The sequence below is a fragment of the Enhydra lutris genome, unplaced genomic scaffold (genome assembly GCF_002288905.1).
Source record: "Enhydra lutris kenyoni isolate GAN:26980312 unplaced genomic scaffold, ASM228890v2 scaffoldscaffold75, whole genome shotgun sequence".
Taxonomy (NCBI): Eukaryota; Metazoa; Chordata; class Mammalia; order Carnivora; family Mustelidae; genus Enhydra; species Enhydra lutris.
Window position 1 is genome coordinate 167,192 of NW_019154159.1, and position 15,581 is coordinate 182,772.

A 15,581-nucleotide genomic window follows, 5' to 3' on the forward strand; every position below is an offset into this window, starting at 1 on the left:
AACCACAGGGAGCTGCGCCCACAACACTCCCAGGTCCAAAGAGGAGGGAGGACAAGGGTTTTGCCCGCTTTCTAAGCCACCTGTCGTTCAGGGCCTAGCTCGTTCCCTTCCAAACTTCTGGGATCCCGCTCAGCCTGCTGCTGCAGGACGGAAGCAGACTGAGCTGCTCCTGCCCTGACCCCACCATGCTGGCCAGAACGCTGCAGGCTGGGCCTTCTGGAGGTTCGCTGCACGTGGGCCCGAGGAAAAAGCCCAACAAGGTGCCGTGCAGTGCGGTTTACTCCCAGCCAGGGCCTCCTCCACAGGGTGCCTCTGGCCTTCCCTTCACCAGGCCCCCAGTCGCTCTCTGCTCCCACCTCCACCCTGCCTCCTGGGGATTCACGCTGTCCACTCCAGGTTCCGAGTCCAGGGCTGGCCAGGAGGATGGGCTGTCTCGGAAGTCACTCATCCACACGGCCAGCCTGAGGGAGGCCAAGACCAGTCGCCCAGAGTCCAAAGGGCCCCACAGGGAGCGTCGCAGGCTACAGAGGGGCCAGGTGCACTGTGCCCCGAAGCCACCAACAGTTCACCTTCTGTTACGGAGCTCTGATGTTCTGTGTGGTCCCAGCATCCCCATTCACACAGGGCAGCTGCTGACAAGGCCAGCTGTCACTGGGACTCCAACGACCCATCGCCATAGCACCTCTCTTCCACGTGGCTGGTCTGCTCCAGAAGCCACTGCCGCTCACGCTCGTTCATCGTCAGCCTGAGCGTCACCTCTTGGAAGACGCTGCTCACAGCCACCTGTGTGAGCCAGAGAGAACGGGGATTGGGGGGGGGGAGCTAGAGCCACAAGCTCCAGCACCACCTGGCCCCACCACCTGCCTCAGGCCTCACGCCTCACCCTCCCACCAGCAACATCCTTACCTGCTCAAAGTGAAGCTTCTGGAACATCCGGATACTCGGTTCATTTCCTTGCCCAATTTTAGCCTCAAATTTGGTCAGACCTAGTTTGGTCACTCCTCCCAGAGAAGATGGGGGAGAGGGACGAGCCACAGAATGAAGCAAGCCCCTCACAGCCCCTGCCCTTCCCTCCCACTTTGCAGTGCAGGCACCTGTCCCCTGGTCCCCACCCTCAGGCCTAAGGAAGGCCCCTCCCAACATGCCCCACCCCCCCACCTGGGGCCTGGCCTCTTCCTCGCTGTCTCTGAGGCTTCCTTACCATAAGACATCATCATGATCACGGCCTCGGTGCCAAAGCCTCTGCGCCTGCAGCTGGGCTCTAGGAGAAACAACGGCTGTCACTGGCGGCGTGCACGGCAGACATAGCCGTGAGGCAGCCCAAACCTTGGTTCATCCTCAACTTGGCCCGGCTGGTGCTATTACTGCCGTTGAGCAGACAGGGAAATAGAAGTCAAAATGACTCACACAAGGGCTCCCAGCAACTCGACCCCAAAGCTGACCCTTTAACCACAGTGTCCTGCCTCATCAGGACAGTCTTAGGGGAAGGCTGTGGACCAAGGAAGACAGAGACTAGAGGGGCTCCTCCCGCAGCGTGGGAAGATCTTGGGAGGGTCCTCAGCACTCAGCCCCCCAGCAGGGACAGGGCAGAATGAAGTCTGAAGACCACCCCCCTCCCCGCTCCACAAACCAAAGGTTAAATTCACCCCTAAGCAGAAGACAGAAATAAAGCAGCCGACCAGGAGGGATCACTGCGCTGAGCACCCTACGCAGCCCTGGCCGGCTCAGGGTGCAGCAGCTCCACGGGCCAGAGGGAGGGAAGGCAGGGCCAGGCAGAACCAACCTGCAATCATGACCTCAATCTCCCCCAGGGAGGGGTCCCCCAGATCTGTGAGAAAGAGGTTTACATCTCCCGCCATGCAGCTCTCTTCAGTGGTGCTCGGCCGGGCCTGCCACTTCTCTGCATCCAGCACGATGAACGTACACTCTGAGGAGGGAGGCGACACAGTTATCACCTACCCTCCCCGAGGAGGCGATGGGACCACAGTCTTCCTACCCAAACCACAGAACTGGAGAACACAGTGGGCCAGGAGGAAAATGAGCCAAGCTTCCCTTAGCTAATGACAAAGCCCTAAATTTGTCTTATGCGGGAAAGAATGGAGCCCCAACAGCAGCTGTGTTCTCAGAGAGCAGGAACCACAACTGTGTTTGAGCAAGACCCGTGAGGAGCAGGGCCTCCAGGTACAGCCAGAGCCCTACACGCTCTACTTTCTCCAAAATCATTCCAAGTCTGATGCTGTGAGTGGGGGCAAAAAGACAGAAGCCTCAGTCATGGGGCCTGGCTTCCACGGGCATCAGAGTAGGATGGTTTCTGGCACCTTCCAGACTTTTCAGGAAGGGTTTTTTTCACAAAGCTTCTGGGGCCCAGAAGGCTACAGCTGGAATGAGAAAGGGAGGGAAGCCGGAGACCGCCTCGCCTCTGGAGCCAGCCCTCCTGCTGCCAGCCCGGCCCAGGGCCCGCGCTCCTCACTGTCCGCATCTTCCCGCCAGCTCCGCTGCATGGAATGTTCCTGCTCCAGAGTCAGGGGCTCCGAGGCGGTCAGACGCCGCAGCTCCTCCGATCTCATCCACTCGTGGTACCTGCAGGGACAGGGGGACGGCCTTGGGCATGCAGGACTGACTCAGGAGTAGGGTCTGACATTTTCTGAGATGAAGTGGATGGTAGGAAGGAGCTAACACGGGGCTCATGAAAGATCCAAGGAGGGGCGTGCGGGTGGCTCAGTCGGTTAAGTGCCCGACTCTTGATTTCAGCTCAGGTCACAATCTCTGGGTTGTGAGATGGAGCCCTGCATCAGCCCAGAGCTGGGCGTGGAGCCTGCTTGGGATTCTCTCTCTGCCTCTGCCCCTCCCACTGCTCGCAACTTGGCACTCGTGCACGCTCCCTCCAAAACAAAAACCGAAAACAAGGAAAGGGTTATAAAAGCCAAGGCAAAGGGCCAGAAGCACAAGCCCTAGAAGCAGGGGCACCTGGGTTGCTCAGTCGTTAAGCGTCTGCCTTCAGCTCAGGTCCTGATCCCAGGGGTCCTGGCATTGAGCTCCGCATTAGGCTCCCTGCTCAGTGGGAAGCCTGCTTCTCCCTCTCCCACTCCCCCCGCTTGTGTTCCCTCTCTCGCTGTCTCTCTCAAAAGAAAAAAAAAAAAAAAAAAAAGGTCCTAGAAGCAGGCTAGTCTTACAAGAGAACAGCAGCAGGAGGGGTCCATTCTGTCTCTCCAGCTTCCCATCCTGTCTCAGGGGTCAGTGCGGGAGGAGTCGTCTTAAGTCAAACATTCCTCAAATTCCTGAGCGAAAGTCTATGGCAAGCTGTAAAGACAGCTGGACATGCCTCCACAAAGGCCATATTGGAACCCCGAAAAAGAAAAACTACAGGGGTGCCTGGGTGGCTCAGTTAAGTGTCTGCCTTCAGCTCAGGTCATGATTCTGGGTCCTGAAATAGAGCCCAATCGAGCCCTGACTGGGCTCCCTGCTCAGCAAAGAGCCTACTCCTTCCTTTCCCTCCGTTCCCCCTCCACCCCCCACTTGCGTGCACATGCTTGCTCTCTCAAATAAATCTTTTAAAAAAGAAAAACTACAAGGAGAGAGTACACCCCTACATCACCACCATTCCAAGCTACCAGACGTTTGCCAGCTGCCCTGGCAGGAGTCCCACCCTGAGACTCCGCTCTGGCCTTTCAGAACAGCAGACGTCAGAACAACCCATCAGCTCAGTTTTATGACAAGATACAGTCATGGCTTCAAGAACGGAGCATACCAGGGCCCCTGGGTGGCTCAGTCGTTAAGCGTCTGCCTTCGGCTCAGGTCATGGCCCTGGGGTCGAGCCCTGCATCTGGCTCCCTGCTCCATGAGGAGGTTACTTCAGGATTCTTTCTCCCTCTCCCCCCCTCCCCCAATCCCACTCTCTCTAAAATAAATAAGTCTTTAAAAAAAAAAAAAAAAAAAAAGAGGGGCGCCTGGGTGGCTCAGTGGGTTAAAGCCTCTGCCTTCGGCTCCGGTCATGATCCCAGGGTCCTAGAATGGAGCCCCACATCAGGCTCTCTGCTCAGCGGGGAGCCTGCTTCCTCTTCTATCTCTCTCTGCCTGCCTCTCCGCCTACTTGTGACCTCTCTGTCAAATAAATAAATAAAATCTTAAAAAAAAAAAAAAAGAACTAAGCATATTCACTGGTAACAGAGAAATGTCACTAATTTACAATTATGCAGTTTCTTTTCTTACACCCACTTAGTTTACATAAAATCATTCCCTGAAGAAAGTCCAAAACGGAAGCTGAAAGGATGGAAGGGAAATGCTGGGGGAGGGGTTGCTGAAGTCCTCAACCTCTGCTTCAGTGCCGGCTTCTTTCTGTAATGACTTCTCGCAACAATGTTTCCGCTTCCCAGAGCAAACAGCCTCTGGGATTTGGGATGAGGAAGGCTGACCCTCCTTGCTACATCCTGGGACAGGAGTTTGTATCCCATGTTAGGTGGACTGTTACCTAGGCACGTGCTCTGCGGTGTAAGGTACTAGCACCACCTTCTTCCCCAGCAGCAAGGTGTTCTCATTTAACCTCATAATACCGACCTGCAGGAGGGGAGGACAAACACTTCAGGACCCTGTGTTTCCTCCCCTTAGGGTTGGGAGCCCCGGGCCTTTACTTCTCTAGATGCCTCCCGGAGCTAAGTTGTCAGAAGAACCCTGGTCCTTCTTTTTTTCCAAACATTGCAGAGAACACGGACTCTAGACCCCTTGCGAGAAGGGGAAGACGGCGGGTTAAAGAAAATTACAAAATCCTTGCGTCGCACCTCAAGGGACTAAGTCTGAGCTGCCATTTCTGCGTGCCCCCTTCCATCCCAACTCGCTGAACTACGAAACCTCAAACCCAAGCGCCAAGACTTAACCCCAAAGCTCCCATCACCTGCCCCTGTCCGGAGGCTCCACCCCAGGATCAACCTTCCGTCCCGCTTCAAGCCTATTTCCTGCCCCTCTTCCCCGCAACCAGCCCAGGCGCCGGACTCGGGCCCTCTCTCCTCCCCACCCACCAAGCCAGGTCTAACCCGGCCGCTCCGGGGTGAGGCAGGCTTAAGTTCTCAGTCCCCTCCCTTTTGTGTGGACAAGTAGGCTGCTCTCCTCGATCACCCCAACCGCCGGGGTCCCGGAGCGGTTCAGCTCACAGCCACGCCCCGCCGACGAAGTAGTCCCCAGCCGAGCCGGCGAACCACCCCCTCTGACCTGCCCCGGTAGCCCTCCGACCCGCGGCCCCCTTCCCGCACGCGCCTGGGAGTGCCCCTCCCCCGTTTCCGCCACGCAGACGGCAGCCGCCCCGGCCCAATCCCGGTCCCGCCTCCGCGAGGCGCCCAATCAGCGCGCTCCGTCCCGCCCAGGGCGCGCACGGGCAAGCTGGACTCCGGCCGCGGGCGCATGCGCGCTGTAGGCGCTGGTGCGGGACAGCTGGAGCCGGCGGCGGTGGAGGGGCTGGTGGCGGCGGCCGCGGCGGCCCGGAGCGAGCCGGGGTGCAGGTGTCCGGCTGGACGGGAGGGTGGGATGGGCTTGGACGGCGCCAGGTTCGGGGCTGCTCCAGGAGGGAGGAAGAAGTTGGGGAAAGGCTCAGAGCGGGGCCCTTGAGAAGAGAGGGAGGCTTGAGGCTGGGGAGCTCGAAGGCAGGGCAGAAAACAGGTTCGGGGGTGGGGAATGGAGGCCCCGTTAAAAAGGAGAGGTTTAGAAGCAAGGGGTTGGGTTGGGGAGCGACTTGGGCAAGCCCTAGCCCTAAGCAAACAAGTTTGTTGCCCTAGGCGGAGGAGACAGTTAGTTGGACTGCAGTGTGTGGTAGTGAGCTCGCCGTTCCTGGCGTGGAATGTGGACGCCCCCACAGAGTGTACAGAGGGGACGCTCGTGGCGAGGGCGACTTAGTGTCTTGCGGGTCTCCTTCTGTCACTTGGAGTCTGAGGGGCATTGAATTCCTTCATGCACCGCACAGCAAGGGAAAAGTTAGAAGAAACCACCCAGGTCTGTCTTCCAGGGCTGTCTCATGGCAGGCATTGAGGCCATGTCTGTAATAAAAGTAGCGCGCGGGGGGTGGGAGGCTGCTCTCCAGAACTGGCCCCCCACGTCAGCGACACCTGTCAGAAAGTTGGAAGTCTGCTCTCTCTCCCCCTAGGGAGCCGCAGCAGCCGCCGCCCCGGCAGGGAAGGAACCTGAGGAATCCCAGCTGCCCAGCGACCCTTCTTCACTTTTGGAAATGGCCGGTGAAATCACAGAGACTGGGGAGCTCTATTCTCCCTACGTGAGTTTTACTTTTAGAACCTGTTTTACCCACGTCGTTGCCACGGGATACTAGAGAAGCACCGTGCTTCCTGGACCGTACTACAGAGAACAGCTGCTTTGAGACCCTGGTGAAAGCCAGGAAGGGGAAGGCCGTTCGGCTACAGCCATGTTGTTGCTGTCCTGGCTCAGAGCATGTGATGAGAGTTTGTTCACGTGTTGGATGCTGGTCAGAGTGTGTGGTCAAGGAAGCAAAGCTGACCTGCCGATTCCTTGTGATCTTGATGTCGGGGCCACCAGCACTTGTAAACTGCGCTGCTGCTCAGGGATGGTGATTGACAGCTGCTGACTCTGGGTTTGCCCATCTCAGCAGTTTGAAAGCACTTTGGTTGCCAGCTGATTTGTCAGTTGTGCAACTTTTATGGTCTTGGATGGCGTAAGAGGCAGAGAAAGCTTGCAGAGACTTCCAAGTGCAGTTTGCTGGAGTCTGTAATTAGAACAATTAGAAGGATTGATTTCTTACTGTGTTGGGTCTGTGTCTCCCCCCCGACACACACCCCACCTCCCACAGGTGTGCTCAGTATATCTTCTTTGTGTAATGAAAGATTGGTCTTGGTTACATCACAGCTAGGTATGCCAGATACCTAGCTGGAGGATTAGAATAATCAAGTTATTGACTCATGGTGCTACTAAGTATCCCAGGGATACTTAGCAGCACTGCCTGAAGTAACAAAAGCCCTCTTTCTAGAATTTACCTAACCTTAAGCAGCTGCCCAGCTATGCACTTAGTTCCTAGTCTGGGAATCCCTGCTTTGTCTCTGCTGACCTCACAGACTCTGGAGCTGTGGCGCGATCGATAAGAGAGCATCTCAGAAAACAGCTGGCAGAAAGCCTTTCTGACATCACGGTCTTCCAGCCGGGTCTGTGTCTTGTGTGTGTAGCACCGAAGGAGACTCCTTTCCTCTCCATAATTAAGCAAGGGAAAGTGTTTCTCAAACTTTGGACTGAATCTAATTGTGTTTCTCTCATCCGAGGAATTGTCTAACAGCTCACAGCCTCCTTTCGGTATCAGCAGTGAAATGTCCCCACCGTCCGTACAAGTTGCTGCCCTCCCTGCTGCTGCTCAGAGCATGTATTGGTTTAGAGATGAGAAGATGAATTTATTTCTGTAACTGGGTTTTAGAAAGGAAAAAACTTTGACATGCACAGTTTTCTGGGGTCTCCAATTATTCGCATAATCATTTCACACATGTACCCACAGGAAATTAGGCAGTGAGGCCTAAAAGTCTCAGTGGGTTCTGCTCCCCACCCCCAACTTTCCTATGTGTTTGGTTTCGTTTGAGGTCTGTGTTTAAGGGCATACTCTGGACATTTGCCATAAGCAACTGCTTGCGTTCTCTTATCCTGTCCCTACCCGTGGAGAGAGATGTAGAGAGGTTGGGTGGTGAGGCAGCATTAGCCGAGAGTTAGCGGTCAGGCTTTGAGGCGAGACCGTGCCTTCTTCCTGAGGTTTCCCTAGGGAGAGTGGTTCTCGATCCCTCGTGAGACCAGGAGAAGGGCATAGGTTCACCCTCTGCTGAGCCCAGGAAAGCGGTAGAACTCACTTCACTACAGACACTGCTCTGAGTCCCCGGCTCCGTGCAGTGCAGCCGGACCTGCTCTCCAGATTCTGGGAAACCGAGACACTGAGCACTTACTTGGTTCATGGAGGTGCATCAGCCCATAACGGGGGTTATTCCCAATGCAAAGCCCCTCTCCTGCCTCAGTGTTGCCCTCTTGTCCGCTCTTTTCCTCTTCAGGGGCGTCCGGGATGTTTGCCTTAGCTTGCATTATTCTGTGTAAATTGTGTGTAATGGGCAGGCCAGCCTCATGGGACTCTGGCGACAGGCCCTCTCAGTGGTAGCACTGGGCTCATAGCATGGTTCAGGCCCGCACGTCCCCCTGGAAGTGATCCCAGAACAGGCATGTCTGGGTTCCCTGTGTACGGGGACCAGGAGTGGCTCAGGGCTGCAGGGATTATGGGACCCGAGGGCCCCACCAGCCCAGTCTTGTCAAAGATCGTTGCCTTTGCTTTCAAAGGAAAGGTCACTCATTTCACAGTCTTAGATCCTAGTCATTGCTTCCGCATCTCTGCTGCCTTCTGTTTCCTTCGACAACTGTCACTGGGGAAGCGGACGCAAACAGCCCGTGCCGCCCGCCTCTCGCCCATCTGTGGGTGAGCCCGCTGGGCGGGAGGAAAGGCAGCAGGAACGCTGCACTGAGCTCCCTAAGCACGGGGCGCAGGTCCGCCATCCCAGGGAGTGGGGGAGAAAGGGAGGAAGCACTTCAGCCTACAGAGGGCTTGATTCTTCTGCTCTGGGCCATACCTTCCAGGAGGTAGTCCCCACACAAGTGGCAGGAGAGACCATCCGTCTCCTTCCTCCCCCTCCTCCCGCCCCGACAGCTGCCTTTGATCTGCTGTGGCTCAGCTCTGACTCGCCTCCTGCTCCATAGTCCTCGTAATCGGTCCGTACCAGCACCATTGTTGAAGGTCAAACGGCTTTAACTCTCACCAGGGAGGTGAAGAAGTCTCACATTACCTTGCAGGGTTCCCAGAGCCCCACTAGGCCCTGAGTTCTTACTTTGAAACTAAAAAAGAGCGACGGCATAAGACAAATGCGATTATTCATTTCTGCTCCCAACTGCCCGTCCCCAGTTAGCTTCTCCGTCGAGTTCTTGAAGGATCTTTTGCACTGAGACTTACCTAAAGTGTCCATTGAGAGTGTGTTTATTTCATTGTTTATCCCCAGTGGTTCTCAGTTGGTGGCAGTCTTGCCCCCCCCACCACACACACACACAAACACACACACACACCCCACCCCAGGACATTTGGCAGTGTCCGGAGACATTTGTCACAGTCACAACACAGGTGCAAGGTTGGGGGGTACTGGACCCTAGTCAGTAGAGGCTGGGGATGCTGCTAACATCCTACAGTCCACAGGGCGGCCCTACCTCATCTGGCCCCAGATGTCAGAAGTGCTGAGGCTGGGCTGTGTGATGGACCCTTGACCTTTACATCGCAAGACCTTTAGGCATCGCTGCATTCACAGTTGCCTCTTGTACTGTTTCATATCTTTATAAAACTTTTGGCTAAGAACCTTCACTTTCTCCTTGCTTAGATCATGAGAACCTTCACGGGGGGCCATTTTCCATAAAGAGAAAGGGTCCACCCTTCTTAAATGTTACTGCTCAGAAAAGTGATATGCAGAGAACAAAGCTGCAGGGAGCTGTAGGGACACCGTTCAAACTTGTTTTAATCCTTTTGGGATCTGTCTATGGGATCAAACAGGGACTGTGATGTTTAAAACGGGACAAAGACTGGGACTTACGTCAGAGAAGACCTGGCCAGGTCCAGTCAGCTCGGCGGAGGATTCCTAGCTGGAGACTGTGTGCCCCACACCCTGAGAAGTGACACACGGGCCACGGGGAGCCTCACGGGGGGCAGTGGGGAAAAGATAACACTGAATACCCAAACTAGGACATAAGCGTTCTTGTTCCAGGGTTCAAAAGAGGGGAGCAGGACTGGAAGGGTTTTGTGGTGGAAGCAGCGTTAGAATGTGTCCGAGTGTTGGGTGTGATTTGAGGGGCTGGGCAGGGGGCAGGGGGTCGGTGCCCTCTGCCAAGAGTCAATGGACAGTGGGCAGAGCTCTTTCCCGTCCCTCCTGTCCAGCACTCAGATGCGCCCTCAGCACCTGCCTGGAAGTCTGGCCCTCCCTAATCACTTCTCCCCCAAGCTCTATTTAAAATAAAAAAATTCTGAATGAGGTTAGGAAAATGGCCCCAATTTGTATGTTTCTGATTTAAAAAAAAAAAAAAAAGTACATGGTTATTTTAGAAATTTTTAAAAAATATATTAAAGTGTATATTTCTAAGACCGGGGAAGTAAAAATGAGAGATGGGCAGGTGTTCCCAGAGATGAAGTGTTTGTGTTGTTGTTTTTAACAAAAAAGGCTTTTAACAGAAAAGCCAGCTAAGTCAGCCGATGTCATAGAGCACAGGGAGCCCAGTTAGGAAGTGGCTGTCCCATTCCAGGCTGGAAGCAATTTAATGGGAATTGGACCAGAGATAGCCAGAGAAGCCTCTTCTGAAGGAGAATGGCTAGCGCTGAGATACGCAGAAGGGAGGAGGCAGGAGTGGCTGGCAGACAGTGGGTTTGCGGTCTGCAGGAAGGCTGGTGCGGAGAGCAGTCCCGATGGCCCTCTGTCCAGCGTGGTAGTTAAAGCCTCGGGACTGAGTGAAGTGGCTGAGGGGGAAAATGAGGAGAGAGGAAAAGAGACCGCTTACGTCAGAGTATAGGAAGGAATAAAAACTACGAAAGCCATTGGATTAGGCAAATAGGAGGTCACTGGTGATTTTGAAGAATGTAGTTTCAAAAGAGCTCTGGGATGGAAACCACAAAGTACAGAAGCTTAGAAACAAAGGCAGGGGAAGTAGGTAGCTACTCCAATGAGTTTGGTTGAGAGAAATAAGAGAATTGTGTTTCAGAGGTGTCAAGGACATTTGTAGGCAGAGGGGAAGAGCTGGCAGGAGGAAGATTCCAGAAAGAAGGACTGAGCCCAGAAGTTTGGGTGCAGGGCTTAGAGTCCCCCAGGAGGAAAGACGCAGGTTCCCTCACGGGCAGGGAGGGGGTTGGGAGGATGCAGACACTGATTTTTGAGCAAGGGGGGAATGGGACATGGGCAGGGCACGTCAGACAGCCTCAGTTACCCCCATAACATGGGACACAGCCTTCGGCTGAGAGCGGTGGGGTCGGGGGCTGGGGCACGAAGAGTGAGGCTTGGTGGTTTCTTGTGGGAGATGCGGAGAAGTCTGGGGTGGAACAAAGACAGTCGGATGCTGGCGGAGCACAGGCGAGGGAACCTTTCGTTTGTTGTGGGATCAGTCATTCTAGTTTAAAAAAAAGAAAGAAAGAAAAATAAAGAAAGTTTCCAGGAACTTTTAGCATCTTTGTATAGGGAGCAGAGGAATCAGGTGCCAGGTCCATCCAAGGCTTGGGGTGGGGGGGCCACGGGGGTGGGAGTGAGGCAGGGGTAGCCCGAGCTTCGTGGAACTAGCCCATCGCAAATGATGCTGAAGAACACAAGTGACACCAGAGTGCAGGGGGTGGCCTGTGGTGGGCGGGTGGGGCCACCGCAGGCGTCTGCGGGAATGGCCAGGGCTGCAGAGGCTTCAGCTCAGAGAAGGGCATTTCCTGGTTGAGATCCTGAAAAAGGAAAATGACAGTTAACGGCTAGACAAAAAAGGAAAATGACAGTTAACAGCTAGAGTCAAGTTGGTGGGAATGAGGGTTGAAAACTTGCGGTCAGTGACCTGGCAGTTCTGCTCAGAGGCCAGTTGTCAGGGGCAGGGCGGCCGCTGCTGGTGGGTGACGAAGTGGAATTAGGTGGCGCTGCTGGTTGTACAGCTTGTGACTGTGCTGGAAACCCCTGAACTGTGTCCTTGGAAAGAACTTTTTTATTGAGTTTTTAGTTTTAATTCCAGCGTAGTTAACATTCAGTGCTCTGTCAGTTTCAGGTGTCGAGTACAGGGACTCAGCAGTGCTGGCGCCACTAGCGCTCCCCGAGACCGGTGCGCCGTTGGTCCCCTTCACCTGTCTCGTCCAGTCCCTGACCCACTGCGCCTCTGGTGACCATCAGTGTGTTCTCTGTCGTTACGAGTCTATTCCTTCATTTGTCGGTCTCTCCCTCCCTCCCTCCCTCTCTTTTCTTTCCCCTCTGCTCGTCTGTTTCTGAAACTCCCCGTGAGTGAAACCCTGTGTCATTGTCTTTCTCTGACTTCCACTGCTTAGCGTTATACTCTCTAACTCCAACCACATCATTGCAACGGCAAGATTTCATTGGTTTTGATGGGAATACTATTTCACCGTACACCTGTACCGTTTCTTGTTTATCCGTTCATCTGTCAGTGGACTCCTGGGCTGCTTCCATAATTTGGCTGTCATAGAGAATCCTGCTATAAGCATAGGGGTGCGTGCATCCCTTTGAATTAGTATTTTTGTATATGGGGAGTAAATACCCAGGAGTGTAATTACCAGAGAATAGGGTAGTTCTCTTGCTAACTTTTTTTTTTTTTTTTAAGATTTTTCTTTATTTATTTGACAGAGAGAGAGATCACAAGTAGGCAGAGAGGCAGGCAGAGAGCCCGATGCGGGGCTCGATCCCAGGACCCTGAGATCATAACCCAACCCGAAGGCAGAGGCTTAACTCACTGAGCCACTCGGGCGCCCCTCTTGCTAACTTGTTGAGGCATCTCTGTACTGTCTTTCCCAGTGGCTACACCAGCTTGCGTTCCCATCAGCCATGCACATCCTCACCAACACCTGTTGTTTCCTGTGTTGCTGATTTCAGCCATTCTAACAGGTGTGAGGTGATAGCTCTTGTGGTTTTGATTTGCATTTCCCTGATGATGTGACGTTGACATCTTTTCTTGTGTCTCGTGGTCATCTGTATGTCTTTGGAGAAATGTCTGTCCATGACTTCTCTCCTTTTTTTTTTATGGGATTACTTATTATTTACCTGTTGAGTTGTATAAATTCTTTATGTATTTCGGATACTAATCCTTTATCAGCTGTGTCTTTTGCAAATATTTTTAAAGAGTGAATTTTATGGCATGTGAATTATATCTCAGTTTTCATAAAAATCCCTGAAGTTAGGGAGCGGGGAGGCTGGTGGGGGAAAGGAAACGGCGTGAATGTCAACAACCAGGATGATGGCAAGAATGGGGGTCACGTGCTCAGAGGTCTCGGAAGAGTGGAGGTTTCTGTAGGTCAGCGCTAGGTTCATCCTTGTGCCACGTCCCCCGATGTGGCTGTGTGTCCTCTGGAAGCCTCCAGCCTGGTTGGGCAGGGAGCTAACATCCACGGCACAGTTTGAATAATAGGAAATGACAAGGTAGTGGGGTGGTGACAGCAGTAATGGAGAAGGAACCCGATCAGCAGAGACACCTTGAGAAGAGTGACGGAATGTGGGACCCGAGCCTTTGAAGTGTTGACGTTCGCTTCCCTAGCAGCCGGTGGCAGAGCGCACCTCCTTTGAATCCAGGCGGAATTCTGCCTTCTGACCCGCTTCCCCAGCTCAGGTCTCGCCTCCCTGCCTCCAGTCTGGCTGTCACCAGGCTCGTCTTTGGGAGTTGATCACTCTGGGGGCTTGACTGTCACTTCTGTTGCTTGCAGGTGGGGCTGGTGTACATGTTCAACCTCATCGTGGGCACAGGTGCGCTCACCATGCCCAAGGCCTTTGCCACCGCGGGGTGGCTGGTCAGCCTGGTCCTGCTGGTGTTCCTGGGCTTCATGAGGTAAGAGGCTGGCACAGGGCAGGTGGGGGGTTGTAGTGGGAGAAGCCTGCCCAGGGAGCCCTGACTTCTCTTCATTAACACAGGAAGCGTGCCTGTGGGGGCAGCCAGGTGTCCCCGGTGAATCCCAACCAGGGTGGCCCAGCAACAGGAAAGGAGACACAAAGGTCTCCAGGTCTCGTGCTTGCAGAACAGTTACACAGCCTGATCAGTTAAGAGTCCAGCGTCTGACCAGGCTGTGGAATGTTTCACGTGATGCTCACATTGCTTCCCCAGCAGGTTTGACTGCCCCGGTTGTATACTTTCTTAATGGTACCATTAATTTTTGTTCTCCGAGAAAATACCACCTAGCCCCAGAAAAAGAATCGGACGAATGTCTGCGGTGATAAGGGAAGTCGGTGTGAGATTTAGAATTTGCTTAAAGTAGTCCACGGAGTCGGTGGCAAACACACAGGTGCACACGTGATCAACCGTTAGCCTCACCTCGAGCCTGGCAGCAAACAGGTGCCCAGAGCCTTCCCAGGCTTTCAGGGGCTCCTGCTCCTTGAGCTACGTGTGTGGGGTCCCCTGGCTGTGCTCCCCAGAGGGGACAGCCTACTTGAGTTTCCTCTCAGGGATTCTGCGTGGAAGTGGGGATTCATTCAGCAAGTACCCTGGGCCTGTAAGGGATTTAGGACTCTGTGTTTCCAGGTACAAATCCATGGGCCTCCAGAGAGGCGAGGGAACACCTGGAAACCCCCCCAGGGGCACCTCCCCTGGGAGAGGTGACACCAGGCACTGTTTTTAGGTGAACAGAACAAAGATCACTGCTCTCAAGACTTTTCTGTCTCCCTATGGGGAGACGTAAGGAGTGGAGATAGTAACAGAGTTGTAGATAAGTTGGAAGGGGGTGGGTGACGTGGGAAAAAACCCTACAAAGCCTGGGGGGTGAGGCTCAGGGGAGGTGGGGGCCGTGGCAGTTTTCGGCAGGTGGTCGGGGGTCACAGAGGGCAGCAGTTCAGTAGACGGGAAGGAGGAAGGAGGGGTGCTCTGGGAAGGATGACACAGGCTATAGTTGAAGCCAATGAGGACCTCGAAGAGGCTGAGTGGGATAGGGGAACACCCACATTTCTCTGCTCCTGCACCCCATTTCTTTTGGGAGTTTTGTGGCCATCCTTGGGGTACTGTTGGCTCATTACATCCTGCAAATCCTGGCAGCCAAGAGCCTAGAAGTCCTCGTCCTTCTGTGGCTCTGGTGTCCCCTTTAAAAGACCTTCAGCACAGGCAGCCATCTGAATGGGAAGTGATTATTGGGAGCCCCCAGGTACGGCCTGCCATATCCCCTCCCTGCTCAACCCATTAATATTTGAACATGATCGATGAGTTGGCTTCATGGAACCACGAGAAGCCTCTTTATGCCTTAACTAAGATTGATTCCAGTTTTACTTGCAAAAAAAGGGAAAATCTAAAGTCCTTAAAATGGTCACTTAAGCAAGATAATGAGAAACCTTTCTAGAAGGTGCCAAGGCACCGGAATGGGAGTTTCAGAGCCAGCTGCCCTCCAGCCCCCAAGATGGAGCCGGTGCTGGCTGAGCGGTCGGGCTGAGCGGTCAGCGTGCAGCAGGTGAGGGAGCTCGAGGAGGGCTGGGGTGAAGTCTCGAGAAGGAGCCTGTGCTGCTGGGGTTTGACAGAGAGAGACGCAGTCCCCGGGTCTACAGACAGCGGCTCTGCTGACTGGACCCCCCCGTGCCACGTCCCAGTGTCCCTTTCAGTTCAAGCCATAAAAATGCAAGCTTACTTTTACGTTATCTAGATTATGAGGAAAGTAAAGGTACTGCCAAAAAAGGAAAGAAGGAAACATGGAAACAAACACATTCTGGAGCCAAATGTCCCTTTTCAGTTACCCACGCTTGTGCTCCGTCTGTTAGTGCCTGTCACCGGGAGCTGACCACTCTCTGGGTCCAGCCAGGAGCGGTGAGGGCTGCCCTTCCCCGCAGCTTTCAGAAGCCCCTGGGAATCGGCCTCCTCCCCGCTCTGTCCCC

General features: G+C 54.2%; 2 protein-coding genes across 9 annotated transcripts in view; one reads left to right on the forward strand and one right to left on the reverse strand.

Annotated features, from left to right (window-relative positions):
* Positions 1-261: 261 nt before the first annotated feature.
* Positions 262-5,225, reverse strand: LOC111160320 (N-acetyltransferase 9 (putative)). Of its 7 annotated transcripts, XM_022523328.1 has the most exons (7): positions 5,028-5,194; positions 4,469-4,554; positions 2,471-2,580; positions 1,784-1,927; positions 1,202-1,261; positions 907-1,001; positions 262-783 (listed from the first exon to the last, which is right to left on the reverse strand). In XM_022523328.1, exons 2-7 carry the CDS (start codon positions 4,543-4,545, stop codon positions 649-651), a joined length of 621 nt encoding a protein of 206 aa, XP_022379036.1. In that variant the 5' UTR covers positions 4,546-4,554; positions 5,028-5,194; the 3' UTR covers positions 262-648. The 7 variants fall into 7 exon arrangements, with proteins under 7 accessions (XP_022379036.1, XP_022379041.1, XP_022379039.1 ...); XM_022523333.1 differs by lacking the exons at positions 4,469-4,554; positions 5,028-5,194 and adding an exon at positions 5,203-5,225; XM_022523331.1 differs by having other exon boundaries at positions 907-986; positions 4,469-5,194.
* Positions 5,226-6,185: 960 nt separating this feature from the next.
* The window catches only part of LOC111160376 (transmembrane protein 104), a 52,920-nt gene continuing 43,524 nt past the window's right edge, over positions 6,186-15,581 (forward strand). For both annotated transcript variants that reach the window (XM_022523454.1, XM_022523455.1), the window contains exons 1-2: positions 6,186-6,253; positions 13,442-13,563. In XM_022523454.1, coding sequence (XP_022379162.1) covers positions 6,209-6,253; positions 13,442-13,563 — 167 coding nt within the window. In that variant the 5' untranslated portion in view covers positions 6,186-6,208. The remainder of the gene's footprint in view (positions 6,254-13,441; positions 13,564-15,581) is intronic.

Coding starts and splice junctions, on each gene's coding strand:
- LOC111160320 (XM_022523328.1), bottom strand. CDS start 4,545: ATGAGGTTAAATGAGAACACCTTGCTGCTGGGGAAGAAGGTGGTGCTA. Junction 2,581..4,468: donor ACCGCAGAGCACGTGCCTAG/GTAACAGTCCAC, acceptor CTGTCCCTGCAG/GTACCACGAGTGGATGAGAT. Junction 1,262..1,783: donor GATTGAGGTCATGATTGCAG/GTTGGTTCTGCC, acceptor TGTTTCTCCTAG/AGCCCAGCTGCAGGCGCAGA.